At 40.8% G+C, this 23892-nt stretch overlaps 2 protein-coding genes across 2 annotated transcripts; one reads left to right on the top strand and one right to left on the bottom strand.

Annotated features, from left to right (window-relative positions):
* Positions 1-870: 870 nt before the first annotated feature.
* On the bottom strand, positions 871-23698 carry LOC120443415. The gene is made up of 8 exons (XM_039622086.1): positions 23495-23698; positions 22581-23074; positions 22152-22404; positions 21667-21966; positions 19800-20069; positions 14390-14605; positions 13726-13994; positions 871-1414 (listed from the first exon to the last, which is right to left on the bottom strand). Exons 1-8 carry the CDS (start codon positions 23696-23698, stop codon positions 1024-1026), a joined length of 2397 nt encoding a protein of 798 aa, XP_039478020.1. The 3' UTR covers positions 871-1023.
* On the top strand, positions 1705-5786 carry LOC120443339. The gene is made up of 2 exons (XM_039621789.1): positions 1705-3037; positions 3444-5786. Exon 2 carries the CDS (start codon positions 3997-3999, stop codon positions 4945-4947), a length of 951 nt encoding a protein of 316 aa, XP_039477723.1. The 5' UTR covers positions 1705-3037; positions 3444-3996; the 3' UTR covers positions 4948-5786.
* Positions 23699-23892: the final 194 nt, after the last annotated feature.

Below are 23892 nucleotides of genomic sequence, written 5' to 3' on the forward strand. Positions count from 1 at the left end.
GTGAAAAAAAGAAAAATGAAAGGCAGCACAGCCAAAGAGCTGATAAATATAAAAGCCTCTAATTAAACCCAAATAACTGGGTGGATATTTTTATCCACTCATCCACTTATCCAAACTAAAACTAGCTGTGAAAAAGAAATCTTTGTTTAACTTGAACTTGAAAAACTAAACTAATATAAAATAAAAATAATTATGTAGAAAATAAACTAAATTGAATTTAAGGCAAAAAAACAAAGTAGAAATTACAGAATAAGAATCACTGTACACGACACCATGATGTTGCAGTACTATGTTGTAAGTTATGAGTCATGGATGCAATGTGAACGTTCATTTAGAATAAACTTTATTGGCAAAACATGCGAACATAATAACAGAATCATATTTATATTCTCTATATTATCATACACTATATGTCAGCCATACAACATAAGAACAAAGCTTAACAGAATCAAATATATTATATCAACATCTTCGTTTCCCAAACCAATAATTAACCTCACAGGGCTTCATAATCTTTACAGCAAACAACATCCTCTGTTGTCAGATCCTTAAAATTAATCAATTAAAATGGAAACATTATACAATAACATCTCTATATCTATAAATTATTTTTGTTAAAATTATTTTTTACATAGTCTTATTACAGATTAAATTTAATTTCAGCATTCATTAGGATTTAACATGTTTTTATATTACTCTCCATAATGTCTCTGCACAGAAAGAAAATCCCCTTTTTCTCATATTTACAACTCACAGGCACCATCTATGAGCAGAGCCAAATCTCTGGTCATGAATTAGCTGAGAGTACATTCTTGGAAAGGGGAAGCCAAGAAAACAGTATTATGCAATATAACAACTGAATTTTGTTTCTTTTTTTTTTTTTTTTTTAAGTAAACTTGAAGAAAATCAAAAAACAATCCTAAAAATGTGTAGTAATTACTGCAAAAACATGGCTTTTTTTAAAAAAAAATATTTTGAAAATACGTCAAACACTTGAGCCATTAAAAATACTCATCATAGCCATCAGAAGTAAGGGGGCTCCTCTCCAGTGACTCCGTTGTCCAGTCCATTTCCTCCCAGCCATTCCTCATTCAGCTCCCACATAATATCTTGCAATGACAGCACTGGCAGTGAGCTATGCTGGACCACTGGCGGATGTCCTGCATCCCTGCCGTCCTCAAGAGCTGCTACAGTCTCCCCAATACTCCTCATCTGTGGGGTCGGAACTTCCAGACAACCCGTTGGGCTGCACTCTCGGCTGCTGTTGAAGAATCCAGAATCAGGAGTCTCTGCTTTGAATATTTGAAGGAGCTCGTGTATGTCTGAACTAGGGTGCATGGAGGCTGCCTGGCTGGAGCTTGAGTTGTAGCTTACCATCTCCACGGAAGGCTGACGCCACGCAGGCACCCCAGTGGAGTTTTGGCAGCCTGGCTGAGGCATGTACTCCCACAGGTTTGAGCTGGGGTTACTGCCCATTGAGCCTCCTGGTTCAATCCCATAGGAGACTCCACACTGTCCATACGCTCCGGTGGCATTGAAGGCATGAGGAAACTGTCCATTGTTCAACACCTGCTGCATTTGAGGTCCATAGGCCTGTGTGTGGCGGCAAGCCTGTGGACACTGCGCTGGGCTCTGAGCTTTGCTGGATCCTTTTTGATTTTAGGGTGCGAGCTCTTGGTTCTGAAACCACACCTGGACGGAAATGAAGGAAAAATCGTGAGCTTAGATTTAAAAGCAGTACAGCTAAAGCACTCTATTATGCTGTGTTAATAATCGTCTTTCTCTTTTAAGCGGAAGCTATCAGCTGTCAGTGTGTCTCTTCCCTCAAATAAGCTCCTGATTAAAAACAGCTGGTGTTATCTCAACAGATAAAGACATACAGTGAGCGCGGTATCAAGTCCCCGCACAGCAACAGTGGAAGAGGTACAAAGTCCATGAGGGTCTTTAACCAGCTCGCAGGTCGAATAATGTCAAAAGTATTGTTATTTTATGTTTAAAAAAAAGGGAAATCCTAACCTAATCTAAACTTACAAGCTGTATTTATTTCATCATTATATTAATCTTGCGCCTTCATTAACAAATGGATGCGGGACTCGGCAGGCCTGTGGTCTGGGACAGGCTCTCTCTGATGGTGATTCCAGGGTATGGGTCAGTCTCGAAGGTGGCGCGCAGCAGCTCCACGTGTTCTTTGGAGAAGCTGGTCCTCTTCCTGCGACTGGCGGTGCAAGAGGAGCCGTTGCCGGAGGACACAGGAATGGTGTCATCTGTGCAAAGAAGAGAAAGCAGATTGTTCCATCAGATCAGATGGGATATACAACCTATTTTCTTGCTGTACTATCTTTGCAGCTACGTAAAGATATAAAATGTGGTAATCCAGTTAATAGTTTTCTTGTGATCTTGTTGGTATGAGTCACTGTGCAGTGTCCCAGGAAGCTGACTGTTCATCCGGATGCAGTGTTTCCAGCAGGACAAATGTTTCTTCACTCATCTAAGTGACTCTATCAGTCTCCAGATATCACTTGGATGAGAAATGCTGCGTCTCAATGAACAGATTCAACTTTCTGGGATTTTAAAAATTGTCAACCTGGATGATTGAGCGTGCAAAAAGCACGCCACACTTAGTGCTGTTTGCACCTGGTGGACTGTTTGACCCAGGTGGAAAAACCTGAAAACACACAGTTTAGTTTTTCTAAGTTTTCAAACCTGGAGAGCAGCTCTTACCATTAGAGGAGTCGTTCCACATGGCAGCAGCTAGAATGGATCTCTGGATGTGCAGCAGTTGAGAATGGAGGTCACTCGTCTTTCCCTCGAAGTGTCTCTGAGTGTCCCCTGTTTACCTCAGGTCACCTTTTATGAGCTGTCACCTGAGGCCTCCACAGGTGATCCCAGTGACGTCACGGCAGCTGGATGGCTAACTCGGAGTACCCCCACCCCTTGACTCTGCCCCCACCCACGTACCCATTATCACCTAAGTTGATTGATCGTCGAAACCAGTATGATGCATGATTGTCGGCACATGATGGCCGCATAAGAAACGGTAAACATACAGAGCAAGGTAGATCACGAAGATTAGCCAGCAACTTTTCTGTGCACATATTTGTATATCGATACAGTTTTATATTTTTTATATATTCGTTTGTGTTTTTCATATATTTTTACTGTGTTAGTGTTATATTTTATTTGTGTTAGTGCTCTGTGGTTTCATTCCAGTAATGTGGATGCATTGAAATGTGCAGCAGAAAGATTGTTAAGAGATTTTTACATTTACTTTCTCAGAAACTCACACCTTTTGAAATCATTCATGGCAGACCATTTCCACTGCCAATCACAAGTGAACCTTTAGATAAATCAATCAGAGACCACACTAGCAGAATGGATGTCGAAACTACTAGAAAACAAAGATATTGTTTTGAACAATAAACTGCCTTCTGAATCTTCTCCAGTATCTTGCAGGTTGGAGCCAGGTGATTGGGTCCTGATTTGAGTTCTCCATAGAAAGAATTGGAGCTCGCCCCGCTAGGAAGGTCCCTACCAAGTGCTCATCGCCACACAAACCGCCTGTAAGATAGCAGAAAGACCATCTTGGATTCACCAAATCCACTGCAAGAAAGTGAGTGACAGCCTAGACTCATAGACTCCAGCACCCCTACCTTCTGGTGATCTACCTGGTGAAGAGAGGGCTGATTGGGTATATCCCGCCCTCTACTTCTCGCCAGTAGTCTACTCACCCGAGGATCTAGGTGTGTTTGGCTGTCATGAAGACACTCGCCGTCCTAGCAGCTGTCCTGCTCCTAGCAGGACTACTCGCGCTTTTTCGAGGACAATAAAGAAGACAAACAACACCACCTGCAGACAAGATGGACACATGACAACTCACATCTTCGTGACATGACACAAGACCACATTCACCCATGGATGAATAACGTATAGTATCGCTACGTGCATGACAGAACCAAGGGAGAGCCTAACAACACTGCGTGTTACGTCTGCTCCCACATGCCAAGCACCTCAACGCATCCCACCTTTTATGGAGACTACATGAACAAAACACAAGCCAAATGTGCCGCCAGCTTTTCGGGCATTGGCTATCAGCATAATAAAATCACCATCAACGAGACAAGCTCATCTACCATCTACTCGCTTAACTTCCTTAGTATCTTTCAGGGACCACCCCAATACGAGATAATCACCCTTGAAGACGCTGGACTTGACAATGGAACGTGTGACCAACTTTTCTGGATCAACTTCAACGTGACAAACCGGAACACATCCATTCACTTCCCAGTGTTCTTGGACCAAACCCCAGGGAAGAACCACTCCATGTGCTACCAGCAAAACAATGGTAACAGACCGCTTGGAAACACCACTAACTGTAATCAGACCGCTGGAAGTGGAGAAGGTGCCCCTGTGAACACGACCGGCCCCTCAAATGGCACTTACTGGGTCCAAGGAATGGCCTGGCTATGTGGACAACGTGCTTATTTCATACTACCCCCAGGCTGGACCGGAGTTTGTGCCCCCATCTTCATATCAGACCACACCTTCAGGATGACCGCTGTAAACACCACCCCAACCACACGACGGAAAGGAAGATCAACATCTCCAGGTATCCAACCACACGACCCCGTGTACGGCAGTGATGTGCCCGAGGAATTCAAACTATGGACCACTGGACAGAAGGTCCTCCACTCACTGTTTCCGTGTGTTGGAACCGGAAAAAACATGTTAAGGATTGAAACATTGGATTATCGCTTTGGACTCTTTCTGAACGCGTCATGTAAAATCAATGACGAACAAAACCAAGAAATCGACGCTCTGTGCATTGCAGTAATGCAACGCAGAGTAGCATTGGATATGATTCTCGCCGAGAAAGGAGGACTGTGTCCTCTTCGACAACACCTGCTGTACCTACATCCCGGACAATGTGCATTCCTCAAACATGACTGATGCTCTGAATGCCTTGAGGCAACTGAAGGAAGCCCAAAGTCAGGACTATGTGGAAAAACACCACTGACTGGTTCACCTGGCTTTTCAACGGCTCATGGCTACAAGTACTGAAGAGACTACTCATTGGAGTTGGAGTGTTTTTAATTTTGTTCTGCTTCTTTGCCACATGTATTATCCCATGTCTAAAAGCCATAATCAAACGAATGATTAACACCTCACTTGCAGCATACGTCAGTATTCCACTTGATTTAGAACCTAATGATGAGAGTGAAGATGAAAATGATGAAAATACCACTGTTTCAAATTATAACGTGAATATAACCATGTTTGATTAAAATCACATGCACAATGATGAGCTACTTGAAAATGCAGACAGCAAGAAAGTAGACTTTGATGTTGTAAGCATGTTTTATGAAGAAATTAAATCAGCAAAAACAGGAGGGAATGTTAAGAGATTTTTACATTTACTTACTTTGATAACTTTTATTTTGCTTAAGTATAATTTCTTGTGAGAACATGATGTGCCCGCAACCTACAGATTAAGGAACAGAAGCATGCGTGAGGAAGTTACAAAGTCACACACTTTCAGGCAGAGACGGTTACAACCTGAAGCTGATATGACAAAAGATACTAGTTCCTCTTGTCTTATGGATAACGGCCACTCATGCGATAACCATATCTAGAGATGTTTTTCTATTACGTATGCTCCACCTAGAGATGCTGTGTAATCTATTCTCTGCTATAAAATAAAGAACGGACTGAGGCTCTGCGCGACTTGCTTGTGTCTTGCTACGCAGTAAGCTTCGCCCGTGTACACGAAATAAACTGAGTTTGTGTTACTTACTCTCCTTCCAGGTTTTCCTTTGACATATTTCTTGGTCCTTCGAGCTGGATTGGAAACAACAGCTGATTGAGCTGTGACTCCAAACCACAGACCCTCAGTGCATCCCGACGTCGTGAGAAGCCGACCTTGAAGTCTGTCGACAGCCCTCTCTAGGCAGAGGAGAGAAGTCCTAGGACGTGAATTCGGGTCTAGGCCAAGGTGTTAGAAACAGTCCACGACGGTGGGGTGCAGTGAGGTGATCTGAGCACTCGCAACACACCCTGTGAAGGAGGTAAGACACAAGTTTTGTTCTATAAATAAAACCGTTTAGACGCGTTAAGCCTGACCCACTGTACAGGTGCACAAAAGAAAGGCGCAAAGGTCTTATCCGCCGCAAGGATTAATAGCGCATTAGGCTGACCCACTGCACGGGTGCACAAAAGAGAGAGTAATCCGCTGTAAGGATTTAAGACGTCTAAAACTTAACTTGAAAAAGTTAAAACTGGCCTGGTCCGCCGCAAGGACCCGCGCGCGTAAAGAAACGAGTGAATATGTGTTTTGTGTATGTCATTTTCTGTCTGTTGGAAGCAAACTAATTTTACAGCACAATACGCTGCTGAGTTGCTTCCAGTTGTTATTATTTTATTTGCTGTAAGACGCTGAAGTACTGGTGACAAAGGAGAAGTAGGTTGGGCTTCATCCCGTAAAACTGACACTGCTCCGCGAGTAGCTCGGAGTAGAAGGGCGTGTCAGCAACCACTCCTGAGTCTCATACCAGAGAAAGCTCTGCAGTTGTGTTGTCCAATTGGAAAAGGGCACTCTGAGTTGAACCTTGTCAGTGTCTTTGCTTTGCTCTTCATATGCAAAACACCAGCACAGCTGTTATCAGAAGAGGGAAAAACAAAGGGGACCTTCTTGATTAACTGTCCTGGTCCAACAGTAGGCTCAGTAATTGGTGGTTGGGTGGGTGTGTGTGGGCGGGGGCAGATTGTTTAACATGTCCAGGCCTTTACTGAGCTGTATGTGGATTAGGGCTGCCACGATTAGTCGACTAGTCAGGATTATGTTGACTATCAAAATCGTCGACGACTGATTTAATAGTCGACGCGTCGTTTGAAGTTTTGTAAGATCACAAAAGATGCAGGAATAAGTAGTAGGATTTAAGAGTGTAATAACGGACTGAAACAGAAGATGGCAGCACTGCATGTACAAGGATGCCAGCTGCCGTTAAACCCCGAAGAAGAAGTAGCTGTCCCAGAATTCATAGCGCAGCCCAGCTCAGTTTCCAACAATGGCGGCAGCTAGTTAGTTTTAATATTACTCTTATTATTCTTTCTGGGTCACAAAATAAACGTTTAACATATTTTCAGGCGAGAATGTAACTGTGTAAACCTAAAATATCTGCTCAGTTTATCAAGACACCACATATTTTCAAAAGCGCTCCGACGTTTTCGGAGACGTCTGTTACCCACTAGCTCCATAGCTAGCCGGGGGCAAGGCTCACTAGAGCCCGTGAGAACACCGGTGTCCCATTATATTTTAGATAGCAAGGAGTTTATTAAACTTCACCGAAACAATCTGCAAATTTCATTAAAATTTAATAAACTATCATCTTGTCTTTATTTTTAGTTAGCACATACCTTAAACACTTAAAGCTGTAAGTTAATGATAGTTATATAAGAGCAGATACATGCTGGTGCGATAAGCTGTACGTTTTACGTCCAATGGATGCATGATCTGATTAGTCGACTAATCGCAAAAATAATCGGTGACTAGTCGACTATCAAAATAATCGTTTGTGGCAGCCCTAATGTGGATGCAGTGACCTTTAACCTTTATGTGTCAAACTCTATTTTCTGTCTTTAAACTAAATCAGATATTACTTCTTGCACTTACTATGCATGGAGATCCCCCCCTCAAATGTTTGCCTAGGTCTTCGGCCATTTTTCCCGCAGCTAGCTTTTATTGATTCTTCTAAAATCAAGAAACGCGGTGTCAGAGAGCAAAGTGTGCAGATCTGTAGTATGCATTATTAAAACACAATGCAGCTTTGAAGTCTCTGTGAGTTATCTGATACAGGCGTCGACGTTTTTCTTTTTTGTGGTTATCTGTTCCTGGAGCAGAATCAATGTCTCGGTGTGTGAGACCGGCTCCTTTAAGTCCCCCTTAGTTTTTTTAATCTGTGGGTCCTATATCCAAATCCCATCACACATCCATTATCAAAGTCCTGCAAAGTAATGGGACCTTCCATCATGACCAGTGTGAGGTAATGTTTTGAGCAGAGCAACTTTACCAACTGGAATAAATCCGATTTTTATTTTTAAATAAAATGAAATGCAGATCTGTCTTTGAATATAAACGCCATGGGTGAGTTTGCACACAATGACGATGTGATTAAAGTCTGCTAAGCAGCTGATCAGCCTACAGCAGGGGTGTCAAACGTACGGCCCGCCAGCCGGATCAGGCCCGCAAACGGGTTTAATCTGGCCCGTGAGATGATTTTGTAAAGTATACAAATGAGCTGCAGTTTTTCAATAACGAAACTGCTGTTCCAATTGTGTCCATTGGATGGTGCAATAGCAATTGTGAGCTACTTTCTTTTGCCCGCGAAATTTAAACCTGATGTGCTTTGGCACCCTCATTGCCCCAATATGTCTTTGTCAAAAAAGAGAAAAGTGGATGCAGAGTGCAGAGTGTTCCAAGAAAAATGGCCATCCTATTTATTCATGGAAGTGAATGGGAAAGCTGTATGTTTGGTGTGTCCCCAGCATGTTGCAGTGCTGAAAGAATATAACCTCTGTCGCCACTATGTGAGTCTTCATGCCTACAAATATGACAACTTTCAAAGACAGTGGAGAAGAGAGAAAGTGAAAGAACTGTTGGCGGGTCTGAAGAAACAGCAGTCTGTGTTTACTCACAGCAGAGACATCAGTGACGCTGCAGTGAAAGCTAGCTACCTCACTGCTAACTAACTAACTCTATATAAATATATAAATGATATTTTAAAAAATGACAATTTTATGCAATTTTTACATTTCATATCAGCAAAACAAATTTTTGAAAAAAGAAAATTGGAGCAGAAGATTTTAAATAAATAAACAGCCTATGTCTATGATTTCTGGGTCTTCAGGCTGCAGTGTATAGAAAACACACATGGTTCTCTAGAAGAAGTAGTTACATTAGCACAGTTCTTTTTTGATAAAGGCTAAAATCATACAGTGCAACAACAATTTAAAAGAGAAAGGAAGAGGAAAACTGTAATAAGATCTGACCAATCATAATATAAAAGTCCCTTTTTTATATATCATCAACATTTAATTCTCTGTGCAAAGGAGGAGAAGGACATCTGACTTGTTATCAGTGCAGTTCAATAGCCAGCATCCATGATGGGAGGTGCATTAAAGCACAGAGCATGGCTAACGTGTACATTTTTTAGGCATCGACCTTTATTTAATCAGAAAGTGGAACTCTTGACATCAACAATCTCTTCGGCAAGAGTGTCTTCGGCCCAGACAGTCAACATTAACTTAGCATTTTTTTTTGTCAGTGTAAGGTCCACACAGAAAGGGTGCCAGGGTTCAAACCCAGGACCTCCCTGCTGTGAGGCAACAGTGGTAACCAGTAGTTTTCCATGAAGGCGTTGTTTATTTCAAAAAAAGGCAAATATCATTCTGGAAGAACAATTTACATAAGAAAAAACTTCAACACTTCTATGTGCATCTCTGCACTGATTTAAATTTGGTTTGAATATGGCTGATAAATTCACAAAGGTTTGTTAATGGAGAGCCAGTTTAGCACAATGCACCATACAAATCCAGTTAATGTATATAGTGTGTCTGTTTATGCTGATAACTGTTGTTGTGCGTGATTGTTTCTAGTTTTAAAACATGAGTGTTGTCATTTCTTGACACTCACTGTTTGTCTCAAAGATATTATATGTTAAATTCATCGCAATGAAATATTATGGCAGCTATAAACAAGTACTGAAAACAACTAGAGAATCAGACCACATGTCTAAAGACATTCAAAAATCCTTTAACCTTACCTCAGGGTGATCAATTTGTATGTTCAGTCTAAACTCTTATTTTTATAAGAGTTTAGTTTATTATAACTGACATTAATTACTGGTATTCATTTATTATTAGCATTATTTTTATGTTTTGTTTTGGGTAATATTCTATTATCATTGGACTTTTCAAGACAAGCATTTGTGGAAGAATGCGTCTTTCTGAAGGGCTCGCTGAGCTTGAGCGTAGTTGTGTAGCAGGATCCCACCTTTGCAACGAGTCAGTTCATGAAATGTGTTCGCTCCTAGTTATTCCGCGATCAGCTGTAAGCGGTGTTACTGCTAAGTGGAAGCGTTTAGGAGCCACGGGACTCAGCCGTGAAGTGGCAGACCCTGTAAGTTACACAGCGGGGCCACCGAGAGCCGAGCGCGCACAGTGCGTAAAAGTCGCGCTGATGAATTCATGTTGAGTCCCACGTCTTCTCTGGCATTAAGAACGAAAATAAATGAATAAAATAAAATAGAAACGAAATAAGTAACATTATTTTTTAATTTTAAAACAAGAACAAAAAGAAGGAAAAAACTGCTCTGGAAGCTTCATGGCATGGATTTCTGTGACTGAGCAGCTCCTTTGGGTGTAAACGTGACTCAGTCATTTTCTATATAACCTGTATAATTAACATAAGCAGGACAAGACTGAAACAGTAATTCAGGCCGGTCATTTGCTGCTTTTACCCTGCTGCGTTATTTAGCCTGCCGTAATTATTGAGGCAGGAAAGGAAAATCGCTTTACTGAGATTATTGGATGTCTAGCAGTTAAAAAAAAAAAATTAAAGAGAGAGAGATGAGTTGCATTTAGTGACGCACAAGGAGACAGTCTCCATCCTTAAATGCGCCAAAGATCTATATAATCATTTGTGAATTTATATTTATTATTAACATATTTCATTTTAAATGTTATTTTCAGCACCAATGTGCAGCTATAGAGACAACCCATAAACTGGAATTTAGTTTTCAAGTTAATTCATTTATTCACGTGTTCGGGGTAATGCAAAAACTCAGCAGAGATGCAGAAATGAGAGCGCATACACATGCAGGATGATTAGAGCACACCTTTTAAACAGAAGTTAAAACAGAAAAACTTCAACTAAAAAATAAAAAGCTATATACACGCAGACCAAGTGTTTTTCTTCATGCGTTACACACACAAATTTTCAGCGTTTTACTTTTGTTATTATTAAATGATCTCTGTTTGTTCTCTACCTTTACTCCGATCTCATCGTCAAACACCAAGAGTAACGAATCAGGCAGCCAGAGACAGAGAGGCAGGCTGCCCGCCTCAGCTGTGCTCGTCTTTGGGGTACGCACAGGTGACTGCCGCTGTGACCAAAGCTCACGGTGTCGCAGGTGAAGCAGTGCGCCTGGCGTGTGGCTCTGAGACTTTCCCCACTCCTGCTTTAAATCACTGCCCGGGGTAGCTGCTCACAGGAGGCCAAAACAACCTCAGAGCACCGGGTAATGCTCGGATAGTCCCCTGTTTGGAGTGTAAGTGTATCTCCAGGGTTGTTAAAGAATACCAAACAGGTTTATAACCAACTGATGTTTGTGTTTTACTGCAGTGCATTGTCTCCTTTTGTGTAATTTTTCTACATAGAATAAATAAATAGCTAATTTAAAAATAAATGAATAAATAAAAGAGGCTACCAGCACTGTTCCATGAACCCCTCCCAGCCCATCAGTAGGTTTATCCCTACGCTTACGGAACTAGAACAGCAGCAGACTGCAGCCATGGATAAAAGTGGTTGGTGTGATTATTTGAGAAGAACACTGAAATAAGGTAATTTAACTCATTAAATCAGCTGTATTAAGGTAAAATTGAAATCAGCCTTGTTTTCTGCTCTGCAGCTTTGAAGTTTACTTTAACTTTAAACTTTAAAGTTGTTTTTGCATTAAATTTCCTTAAGTGTTTTTTTTTTTCTGAAATTCACTAAAAATCGCTGTTATCACCAGATTTGTAATTAACAGGTTTTATGTCAGCACATCAGTTTTCTGAATCCTTGCCAAGTCAGCTAATCTTATCAAGATCCATTCAGGCCTCAGTGCTGCACAGATTAAGCAAACAGCCTGAAGTCCACGTAGCAGCAGAACTTAGCAGCTGATACGAAAACATCGTTACAATTATGTTAGCTTACCTGGCCTAGCTTCAGGCACTTGAAGCTAACATGCGAGCTAGTCTGTGAATGCTGAGGGTTAGCATGTAGCTAATGTACCTTTGTTTGACCAAGAAGATGTGCCAAACTTACCTCAAAACGTCTTCAAAATGCCTTCAGACAACTTGCAAAGTACTTCTCCTCTGAATTTAAAAAAATAAGTAAATAAAAACAACTAGGGAGAAGTTTTTAAATTGATATAATTATTAACAGTTTGTATGTTCAGGCTAAACTCTGTAGCTTTGTAGATGAGCGATGCCACAAACTTACAAGATATATGTAACATAACAAAATAAACAATAGCATTTGAAACTACAAGAATCAAACTCAAAAGAATTATTTTTTCAACATATTAATGACCACAATTCATTATTGTTTTTGTTAGTTTTATATTACAGTTTGGCTGTTCTGATAATATAATTTATGTTTCCATGGAAACTTTGACTTTATTCAGCATATGTAATTAATTTTTAGGAGGGACCAAAACATGAAAATAACTCACTTTAATGATATTAAGTGGAGATGTTTGGTTATGGACCCGTGTGTGTCTTTAATGAAGCGACACTAAATTAAACTAAACTATACTATAGGAACCATGCAATCACTGCACTCTGTATATCAAAGTATTCTAGAGTCAAATGTGATGCCCTCTGTGTGACAGCTAAAGCTTGGGCCAGACTGAACCAGGCAAAGGGACAACAATCCCAAACAGCAAATCAACAGCAGAATAACTGGAATTATTAGAAAATATTGGGTTTTCTTAACTAATAATATGTATATACACACATTTTTCATCATATTCTTACATGCATATATCCTAGATTCTTTTTGTATGTATGTATGTATGTATGAGAGAGATATAGATAGAGATATACCTTTAGAATTAGAAATGCACCAAAATTGTGTTCTGATGTGCACTAACTGGTGGAGGTTCTGAATGATAATAAAGTGGCTACTCTATTCTATTGTAAAGTAAATAATAGCTTGAGGTGTTGTAATGCTCCGGTCAAAGTCCAGACCTCAACCTGTATGAAATGCTGTGGCGGGACTTTATGAAAGCTGCAACAAACCTCAGTGAACTGAAGTAATGTTGTAAAGAATAGTGGGTCATAAAGAAAATGATTACTGTGAATTTTTGTTAATCTTTGTGGTTCTGCATAAATCATGGGGTAATCTACTGTAGTTTTCACAGGACTGCGGAGAGTCCATTTTTTTTTTTTTTTTTTTTCACATAATATTTCATTTTAAATTTCTTCAGTACTACTTGGTATATAGTGACACTTATAGGACTGAAATTTATAAATACAATTTTTTAAATTCATCATTCAGTCTGAATGATGAATTTAAAACCGTTCAAGGTAATTCTTTCATTCAAAGTAATGCAAAGCAACCCCAAAACTGTCTTCCTCTTCCCCAAAAATGGATCGTTTAACGTTACGTATAGATATTCCGGGGGGGGGGTCGGAAGGGGCGTGAGCACCCGCCCCTTTCCTGATGGGTGCCCAAAGTGCCCTTTTGTTGCGGCAAATATTTTTTTTAAATTTTTAATTATTTTTTTTCAATTGTTTGTGTGTGTGTGTGCGTGCGGAGTCCTGTCTGTGCCCCTCAACAGGATCTGGCTTGCATCAGTCACATGATCACCATTGTCCAGTCCATTTCCTCCCAGCCATTCCTCACCCAGCTCCCACATAATATCTTGCACTGCCAGCACTGGCAGTGAGCTATGCTGGACTCCAGTGACGTTTTGGCAGCCTGTGTACTCCCACAGGTTTAAGCTGGGGTTACTGCCCATTGAGCCTCCTGGTTCAATCCCATACGAGACTCCACACTGTCCATACGCTCCGGTGGCATTGAAGGCAGGAGGAAACTGTCCATTGTTCAACACCTGCTGCATTTGAGGTCCATAGGCCTGTGTGTGGCGGCAAGCCTGTGGACACTGCGCTGGGCTCTGAGCTTTGCTGGATCCTTTTGATTTTAGGGTGCGAGCTCTTCGGTTCTGAAACCACACCTGGACGGGAAATGAAGGAAAAATACGTGAGCTTAGATTTAAAAGCAGTACAGCTAAAGCACTCTATTATGCTGTGTTAATAATCGTCTTTCTCTTTTAAGCGGAAGCTATCAGCTGTCAGTGTGTCTCTTCCCTCAAGTAAGCTCCTGATAAAAACAGCTGGTGTTATCTCAACAGATAAGGACATACAGTGAGCGCGGTATCAAGTCCCCGCACAGCAACAGTGGAAGAGGTACAAAGTCCATGAGGGTCTTTAACCAGCTCGCAGGTCGAATAATGTCAAAAGTATTGTTATTTTATGTTAAAAAAAGGGAAATCCTAACCTAATCTAAACTTACAAGCTGTATTTATTTCATCATTATATTAATCTTGCTCCTTCATTAACAAATGTTTACCTGGATGCGGGACTCGGGCAGGCCTGTGGTCTGGGACAGGCTCTCTCTGATGGTGATTCCAGGGTATGGGTCAGTCTCAAAGGTGGCGCACAGCAGCTCCACCTGTTCTTTGGAGAAGCTGGTCCTCTTCCTGCGACTGGCGGTGCGAGAGGAGCCGTTGCCGGAGGACACAGGAATGGCGTCATCTGTGCAAAGAAGAGAAAGCAGATTGTTCCATCAGATCAGACGGGATATACAACCTATTTTCTTGCTGTACTATCTTTGCAGCTACATAAAGATGTAAAATGTGGTAATCCAGCTAATAGTTTTCTTGTGATCTTGTTGGTATGAGTCACTGTGCAGTGTCCCAGGAAGCTGACTGTTCATCCGGATGCAGTGTTTCCAGCAGGACAAATGTTTCTTCACTCATCTAAGTGACTCTATCAGTCTCCAGATATCACTTGGATGAGAAATGCTGCGTCTCAATGAACAGATTCAACTTTCTGGGATTTTAAAAATTGTCAACCTGGATGATTGAGCGTGCAAAAAGCACGCCACACTTAGTGCTGTTTGCACCTGGTGGACTGTTTGACCCAGGTAGAAAAACCTGAAAACACACAGTTTAGTTTTTCTAAGTTTTCAAACCTGGAGAGCAGCTCTTACCATTAGAGGAGTCGTTCCACATGGCAGCAGCTAGAATGGATCTCTGGATGTGCAGCAGATGAGAATGGAGGTCACTCGTCTTTCCCTCGAAGTGTCTCTGAGTGTCCCCTGTTTACCTCAGGTCACCTTTTATGAGCTGTCACCTGAGGCCTATACAGGTGATCCCAGTGATGTCACGGCAGCTGGATGGCTAACTTAGAGTACCCCCACCCCTTGACTCTGCCCCCACCCATTATCACCTAAGTTGATTGATCGTCGAAACCAGTTAATTAAAATACGACGTGCATGTGATTGTTTGCGTTTTGGGATTGTCGGCACATGATGGCCGCCCAAAAAACAGTAAATATACAGAGCAAGGTAGAGCACGAAGATTAGCCTGCAACTTTTCTGTGCACATATTTATATATCGATACACAGTTATATATTTTTTATATATTCGTTTGTGTTTTTGCATATATTTTTACTGTGTTAGTGTTATATTTTATTTGTGTTAGTGCTCTGTGGTTTCATTCCAGTAATGTGGATGCATTGAAATGTGCAGCAGAAAGATATAATGTTATATTTTCACTTAAAGGAGGCCACTTTAGAAGCCACTCGTCTTTAATGCGAATATGACAGCAGGGAGTCATGTGATGAGTTTTAAACAGTCTCCTGATGATTAATCAAAACATTAACAATCTTGAAAAACAAACACTTTTGTCGAATTGGAAAAGAGCACTCTGAGTTGAAGCTTGTCAGTGTCTTTGCTTTGCTCTTCATATGCAAAACACCAGCACAGCTGTTATCAGAAGAGGAAAGACAAAGGGGACCTTCTTGATTAACTGTCCTGGTCCAACAGTAGCCTCAGTAATTGGTGGGTGTGTGTGTGTGTGTGTGTGGGGAGGGGGGGCAGATTGTTTAACATGTCCAGGCCTTTACTGAGCTGTGGATAATAATAAGAAATAAGATAACCTTTATTAGTCCCACACGTGGGAAATTTGTTTTGTCACAGCAGGAAGTGGACAGTGCAAAAGTTATGAAGCAAAAATTAGAATAAAATAAAATAAGAATAAATACAGTACACAACTGTACAGAATAAAATAAAATACTATATACAGTAGAATAAAATAGAATAAAATATACAATAAGATAAAAATAGAATACAAATGCTATATACAACTGAGTAAAAATACAATGATGCCAGAAAAGATTATTGCACATTAGTGTTATTGCACATGTGTGGATGTGTGTGTTTGATCAGCTGCAAAAGTCTTTATTGTGGAGTCTGACAGCAGTGGGGAGGAAAGACCTGCGAAATCTCTCCGTCCCACACCGTGGGTGCTGCAGTCTCCCACTGAAGGAGCTGCTCAGTGCTGTCACAGTCTCAATGCAGTGACCTTTAACCTTTATGTGTCAGACTCTATTTTCTGTCTTTAAACTAAATCAGATATTACTTCTTGCACTTACTATGCACGGGGATCCCCCCTCAAATGTTTGCCTAAGTCTTCGGCCATTTTTCGCTCAGCTAGCTTTTATTGATTCTTCTAAAATCAAGAAACGCGGTGCCAGAGAGCAAAGTGCGCAGATCTGTAGTATGCATTATTAAAACACAATGCAGCTTTGAAGTCTCTGTGAGTTATCTGATACAGGTGTCGACGTTTTTCTTTTTTGTGGTTATCTGTTCCTGGAGCAGAATCAATGTCTCGGTGTGTGAGACCGGCTCCTTTAAGTCCCCTTAGTTTTTTTTTTTTTATCTGTGGGTCCTATATCCAAATCCCATCACACATCCATTATCAAAGTCCTGCAAAGTAATGGGACCTTCCATCATGACCAGTGTGAGGTAATGTTTTGAGCAGAGCAACTTTACCAACTGGAATAAATCCGATTTTTATTTTTAAATAAAATGAAACGCAGATCTGTCTTTGAATATAAACGCCATGGGTGAGTTTGCACACAATGACGATGTGATTAAAGTCTGCTAAGCAGCTGATCAGCCTACAGGTTGTTCAACTAATGGAAAAGAGTCTTAGTTTGATACCGCTGCCTACAGCGAGCTGCACAAACAGCCATCTGATCAGCTTATTACTTCAATTAAATTGCATATCCTCCAAAAAGGTAAACCGTAAAAAAGTGCATTGCAGCGTAGGGGAGCGATTCACTGCAATCTTAATGCTACGATTATGACTATTGATTATTGCGTTATTGCAGGTTTTCTGTTTATTTCCACAAGAGACACAAGCTTTTATTACTTTCTGTATAATTGATGTAACGTAATACTGGAAGAAAAATCTACAGGGGGAATTACGGGATTGCAATTTGAATAATAATTAAATGTAGAGTTATGCTAAAGGTACAGAAGTCTCACAGGTCATTTTAAAAATTCAAAATGGGTACAGAAATCTTTCAGAATACTAAAATAAAGTATGACTTTTTCGAATAAGCATGAGCTCTCTATATAAATAAATGATATTTTAAAAAATGACAATTTTATGCAATTTTTACATTTCATATCAGCAAAACAAATTTTTTATAAAAGAAAATTGGAGCAGAAGATTTTAAATAAATAAACAGCCTATGTCTATGATTTCTGGGTCTTCAGGCTGCAGTGTATAGAAAACACACATGGTTCTCTAGAAGAAGTAGTTACATTAGCACAGTTCTTTTTGATAAAGGCTAAAATCATACAGTGCAACAACAATTTAAAAGAGAAAGGAAGAGGAAAACTGTAATAAGATCTGACCAATCATAATATAAAAGTCCCTTTTTTATATATCATCAACATTTAATTCTCTCTGCAAAAGAGGAGAAGGACATCTGACTTGTTATCAGTGCAGTTCAATAGCCAGCATCCATGATGGGAGGTGCATTAAAGCACAGAGCATGGCTAACGTGCACATTTTTTAGGCATCGACCTTTATTTAATCAGAAAGTGGAACTCTTGACATCAACAATCTCTTCGGCAAGAGTGTCTTCGGCCCAGACAGTCAACATTAACTTAGCATTTTTTTTTGTCAGTGTAAGGTCCACACAGAAAGGGTGCCAGGGTTCAAACCCAGGACCTCCCTGCTGTGAGGCAACAGTGGTAACCAGTAGTTTTCCATGAAGGCGTTGTTTATTTCAAAAAAAGGCAAATATCATTCTGGATACAACAGCATGCGTTCTGCTGTAAAAGCTGTAAAATGTGCAAGAACAAAAGAACAATTTACATAAGAAAAAACTTCAACACTTCTATGTGCATCTCTGCACTGATTTAAATTTGGTTTGAATATGGCTGATAAATTCACAAAGGTTTGTTAATGGAGAGCCAGTTTAGCACAATGCACCATACAAATCCAGTTAATGTATATAGTGTGTCTGTTTATGCTGATAACTGTTGTTGTACGTGATGGTTTCTAGTTTTAAAACATGAGTGTTGTCATTTCTTGACACTCACTGTTTGTCTCAAAGATATTATATGTTAAATTCATCGCAATGAAATATTATGGCAGCTATAAACAAGTACTGAAAACAACTAGAGAATCAGACCACATGTCTAAAGACATTCAAAAATCCTTTAACCTTACCTCAGGGTGATCAATTTGTATGTTCAGTCTAAACTCTTATTTTTATAAGAGTTTAGTTTATTATAACTGACATTAATTACTGGTATTCATTTATTATTAGCATTATTTTTATGTTTTGTTTTGGGTAATATTCTATTATCATTGGACTTTTCAAGACAAGCATTTGTGGAAGAATGCGTCTTTCTGAAGGGCTCGCTGAGCTTGAGCGTAGTTGTGTAGCAGGATCCCACCTTTGCAACGAGTCAGTTCATGAAATGTGTTCGCTCCTAGTTATTCCGCGATCAGCTGTAAGCGGTGTTACTGCTAAGTGGAAGCGTTTAGGAGCCACGGGACTCAGCCGTGAAGTGGCAGACCCTGTAAGTTACACAGCGGGGCCACCGAGAGCCGAGCGCACAGTGCGTAAAAGTCGCGCTGATGACTTCATGTTGAGTCCCACGTCTTCTCTGGCATTAAGAACGAAAATAAATGAATAAAATAAAATAGAAACGAAATAAGTAACATTATTTTTTTAATTTTAAAACAAGAACAAAAAAGAAGGGAAAAAACTGCTCTGGAAGCTTCATGGCATGGATTTCTGTGACTGAGCAGCTCCTTTGGGTGTAAACGTGACTCAGTCATTTTTCTATATAACCTGTATAATTAACATAAGCAGGACAAGACTGAAACAGTAATTCAGGCCGGTCATTTGCTGCTTTTACCCTGCGCGTTATTTAGCCTGCCGTAATTATTGAGGCAGGAAAGGAAAATCGCTTTACTGAGATTATTGGATGTCTAGCAGTTAAAAAAAAAATTAAAAGAGAGAGAGATGAGTTGCATTTTAGTGACGCACAAGGAGACAGTCTCCATCCTTAAATGCGCCAAAGATCTATATAATCATTTGTGAATTTATATTTATTATTAACATATTTCATTTTAAATGTTATTTTCAGCACCAATGTGCAGCTATAGAGACAACCCATAAACTGGAATTTAGTTTTCAAGTTAATTCATTTATTCACGTGTTCGGGGTAATGCAAAAACTCAGCAGAGATGCAGAAATGAGAGCGCATACACATGCAGGATGATTAGAGCACACCTTTTAAACAGAAGTTAAAACAGAAAAACTTCAACTAAAAAAATAAAAAGCTATATACACGCAGACCAAGTGTTTTCTTCATGCGTTACACACACACATTTTTCAGCGTTTTACTTTTGTTATTATTAAATGATCTCTGTTTGTTCTCTACCTTTACTCCGATCTCATCGTCAAACACCAAGAGTAACGAATCAGGCAGCCAGAGACAGAGAGGCAGGCTGCCCTCGTCTGTGCTCGTCTTTGGGGTACGCACAGGTGACTGCCGCTGTGACCAAAGCTCACGGTGTCGCAGGTGAAGCAGTGCGCCTGGCGTGTGGCTCTGAGACTTTCCCCACTCCTGCTTTAAATCACTGCCCGGGGGTAGCTGCTCACAGGAGGCCAAAACAACCTCAGAGCACCGGGTAATGCTCCGGATAGTCCCCTGTTTGGAGTGTAAGTGTATCTCCAGGGTTGTTAAAGAATACCAAACAGGTTTATAACCAACTGATGTTTGTGTTTTACTGCAGTGCATTGTCTCCTTTTGTGTAATTTTTCTACATAGAATAAATAAATAGCTAATTTAAAAATAAATGAATAAATAAAAGAGGCTACCAGCACTGTTCCATGAACCCCTCCCAGCCCATCAGTAGGTTTATCCCGGCGCTTATGGGAACTAGAACAGCAGCAGACTGCAGCCATGGATAAAAGTGGTTGGTGTGATTATTTGAGAAGAACACTGAAATAAGGTAATTTAACTCATTAAATCAGCTGTATTAAGGTAAAATTGAAATCAGCCTTGTTTTCTGCTCTGCAGCTTTGAAGTTTACTTTAACTTTAAACTTTAAAGTTGTTTTTGCATTAAATTTCCTTAAGTGTTTTTTTTTTCTGAAATTCACTAAAAATCGCTGTTATCACCAGATTTGTAATTAACAGGTTTTATGTCAGCACATCAGTTTTCTGAATCCTTGCCAAGTCAGCTAATCTTATCAAGATCCATTCAGGCCTCAGTGCTGCACAGATTAAGCAAACAGCCTGAAGTCCACGTAGCAGCAGAACTTAGCAGCTGATACGAAAACATCGTTACAATTATGTTAGCATACCTCGCCTAGCTTCAGGCACTTGAAGCTAACATGCGAGCTAAGCTGTGTCCCAAAACGTCGGCTGCATCCTCCGGAGGCCGCATTTGAAGGCCGAGTACGTCACAGCCAGGCGACGAAGGCTGTCCCAATTCGTCGACTCCTTCAAATGCGGCCGACAAATGCGTCCTTCATTTCCCCGAATTTGAAGAATGGGTTGGGTGTGTCCTTCGTGGCCCACCATATCCCAGAATTCATAGCGCGGTCCAGCCAAATTTCAGCTGCCAACAATGGCGGCCGCTACTAAGTTTTAAAATTAGTCTTATTAATCTTTCTGGGTCACAAAATAAACTTTTAACTAGTGCTGTCAAGAGATTAAAAAAAAATAGAGATTAATTAATTATGATTTTTAATTAATTGATCTAATTAATCTCTTTTTTAATCTCACCTAAAAATAGCTGAGGAAAGCCCTCAACTTATTGTGGCAGACCAAAAGACTGATATATAACAAAGAAAGTGACTTTATAAAGTCATTTATTGTTTAACAAACGTTAAACAGATGCAACCATTTACATACTGTTGTATTCTTTTGTAAAATAAGTGGAAAAATAAATACAAATAAAATCAAATAAATTAAGTGCTGCAAGTTAGCACATCAGAGTTGCTCTTTTCTGAGCAATACAGCACTGAAATTCCTCTGCTTCAGATAATGAAAAATAAAACTGACATTGCAGTGCTGCAAGTTAGCACATCAAAGTATTCTTCCATCAAAAAAAAGTGCTGAACATCAAGCAATCTATTCTAGTAGGCTACAAATGACACAGCAGCTATGCTGACCACATGTGTCTCATTTCTTCTTCCTCAGCCAGTCGCTAAGACACACCAGCCTGGTAACATTTTCTGGAAGCAAGGCTGCCCTTTTCTTTTGCACTATGTGGCCTGCAAGGCTAAAGAGTCTCTCACAGGGTACAGAGGTAGCTGGGAGGCCAGGTACTTTTGTGCTAGGACTGACAGCTTTTCATAGACTCCTGAGTGAGCATACCACCACTGCAGGGGACAGTCATCAATACTGATGCTGGGTTCTGCTCTGTAGCGCTGCAGCTCTCCAGACTCAATTCCATCTTCTGAGTCAGAGTCAGACCCCAGAAGGAGTTCGCTCCTCCTCTTCTTCTGAGCTGGTCCATCATCCTCTGTGGAGGGCTGGAGACTATCTGCTCTTCTGGGCTCTGCTGCCTGGAGCATATTCTCCAGAATGGTCCACACCTGAATGAATGAATGAATGAATGAATGAATGAATGAATGAATGAATGAATGATTGTGATTAAAACTAAGTGCTTTTTTTAAATTTTATTTAATCTTGTAAAGAACTTTGTGTTCCATATAATAAATAAAAGTTTGATTTGATAATGAATTGGACTCATTAGTCCAGCTTAACCTTATTGTCCTACCTGTTCCCTCTTTTCTCTTGGAAGACATTTCAAATCCTTAAACCGTGGATCCAATGCTGTGGCCACCTCGAACCATATCTCGTTGCCATTAGCTCGTCGTGCTGCCAGATCCTTCTGGAAGGCATTCTTGAACTTCACCACGTAGGCAGGATCATCATCAGTAATGTCCATGACACGGTACAGATGGCGAAAAGCAGGCAGCACTACAGAGCAAGAGACGTAGGCCTCACCACCCAGCAGCTCTGTCACATACCTGCAGAGGTGGAGAGGTTTGCTAAATAAACCTAGCTGGATTCATTTAAATCAAAGTGTAACTGATTCCCAATTTAATTGTCCTTAAAAGTTCCTTGTTATGTTCATTAATTTTGATTTTACACATGTAACAGTAGTTTATATAATTAAAATGGGAAGGTGTTTATTTGAACTTACTTGCATGGTTCAAGCAGGAGCTCCAGCCTCTGCAGTTTCGCCCACTCAGCTTCGGGTTGGCAAGACCGACCTGTGGTTCTGTTGGTCCAACGTAGCCTGGACAGCCTCTCGGTTACATAGGAGGCGTGAGACCATTGCGAGAGTCGAGTTCCCCTGGTGGGTACATCCTGTATAAGTTGATCGCTCTTCTTTCCGAGTGCTACTTGTTGTTGGTTAAGTTCTGTGGTACTCGCAGGGCTTTGTTTAAAATGACCAACAATCTTGCGGCACTTTGCCAGTACACCAACAAAACCACTGCTATCGAGACATACCGTGATGGTCCTCTGGAGAATGTGAGCATTGCAGGCGATGTGCTCATATGGAAGTGCTCTCATAGCAGCCAGCATGTTTGCTGCGCTGTCTGTGCCAATGGTGGATATCTTGTTTTCAATACCCCAGTCATTTGCTACCTTGAGGAACTGTTCGGGCGCATTTATCAGCAAAGTGCCTGGTTTCTGTTCTCATGACGGTCAGTGCAAATGAGTTGAGGTTCCACTCACTATCAATAAAGTGTCCAGTCACCCCAAAATAGCTGTGGTTGCCAGCTGAGGTCCAGTGATCTCCGGTTATAGCAACACAGTTGGGAGAATCCTCCGCCAAAATCTCAAGTTTGTTTTTCTTTTCGCCGTCGTACATTTTGCTGATTTTGGTCGTTACTGTAGTCCTGCACGGCGGCTTGTATGACGGGTCATTGGACGCAATTTGCAACACCTCTGTCAATCCTTCGTCCTCTACTATATTTATCGGCCTACAGTTCATCGCTATCCACTTGGCAATAACATTAGTCAGCCTGTCGGTCGCAGACTTGCTCATACGAGGGTATTCTCTAGTTTTGTTTGGCGAAAAGCTTTGCTCTGGCTTGCTATATTGCTAACGTCTTCACTGCTAGCTGTTGCTGCACTCGCGGCTGGGTGCTTTGCGTTGAGGTGATAGGCCAAACTTGAGCTGCTTCGGTGGTAAGCAAACTCCTCCTTACACTCTAGGCAGACCACTTTACCTTTGTCAATGGTGCCGTCGGGGCGTTTATGAAATACAAATTTCCCGTTCATTGGGCCAACAACTCTCAGATGCGCCTCCATATCCACACTGTAAGCTAATCACCACTTCTCACCTTGACCTCACGACGTGACTCCACCCCCAACAAGTCAAGCACAAGGAGCCCAGCACATAAAAACGGATTTTATAACATAGCAACTCTCATACAAAATCAATGACGTCAAGAGATTAAAAATTAGATTAACGAGATTAAAAAACATAACGCGCTAAATAGCAT

This window comes from Oreochromis aureus, linkage group 13, assembly GCF_013358895.1.
Source record: "Oreochromis aureus strain Israel breed Guangdong linkage group 13, ZZ_aureus, whole genome shotgun sequence".
In the NCBI taxonomy this organism is placed as follows: Eukaryota; Metazoa; Chordata; class Actinopteri; order Cichliformes; family Cichlidae; genus Oreochromis; species Oreochromis aureus.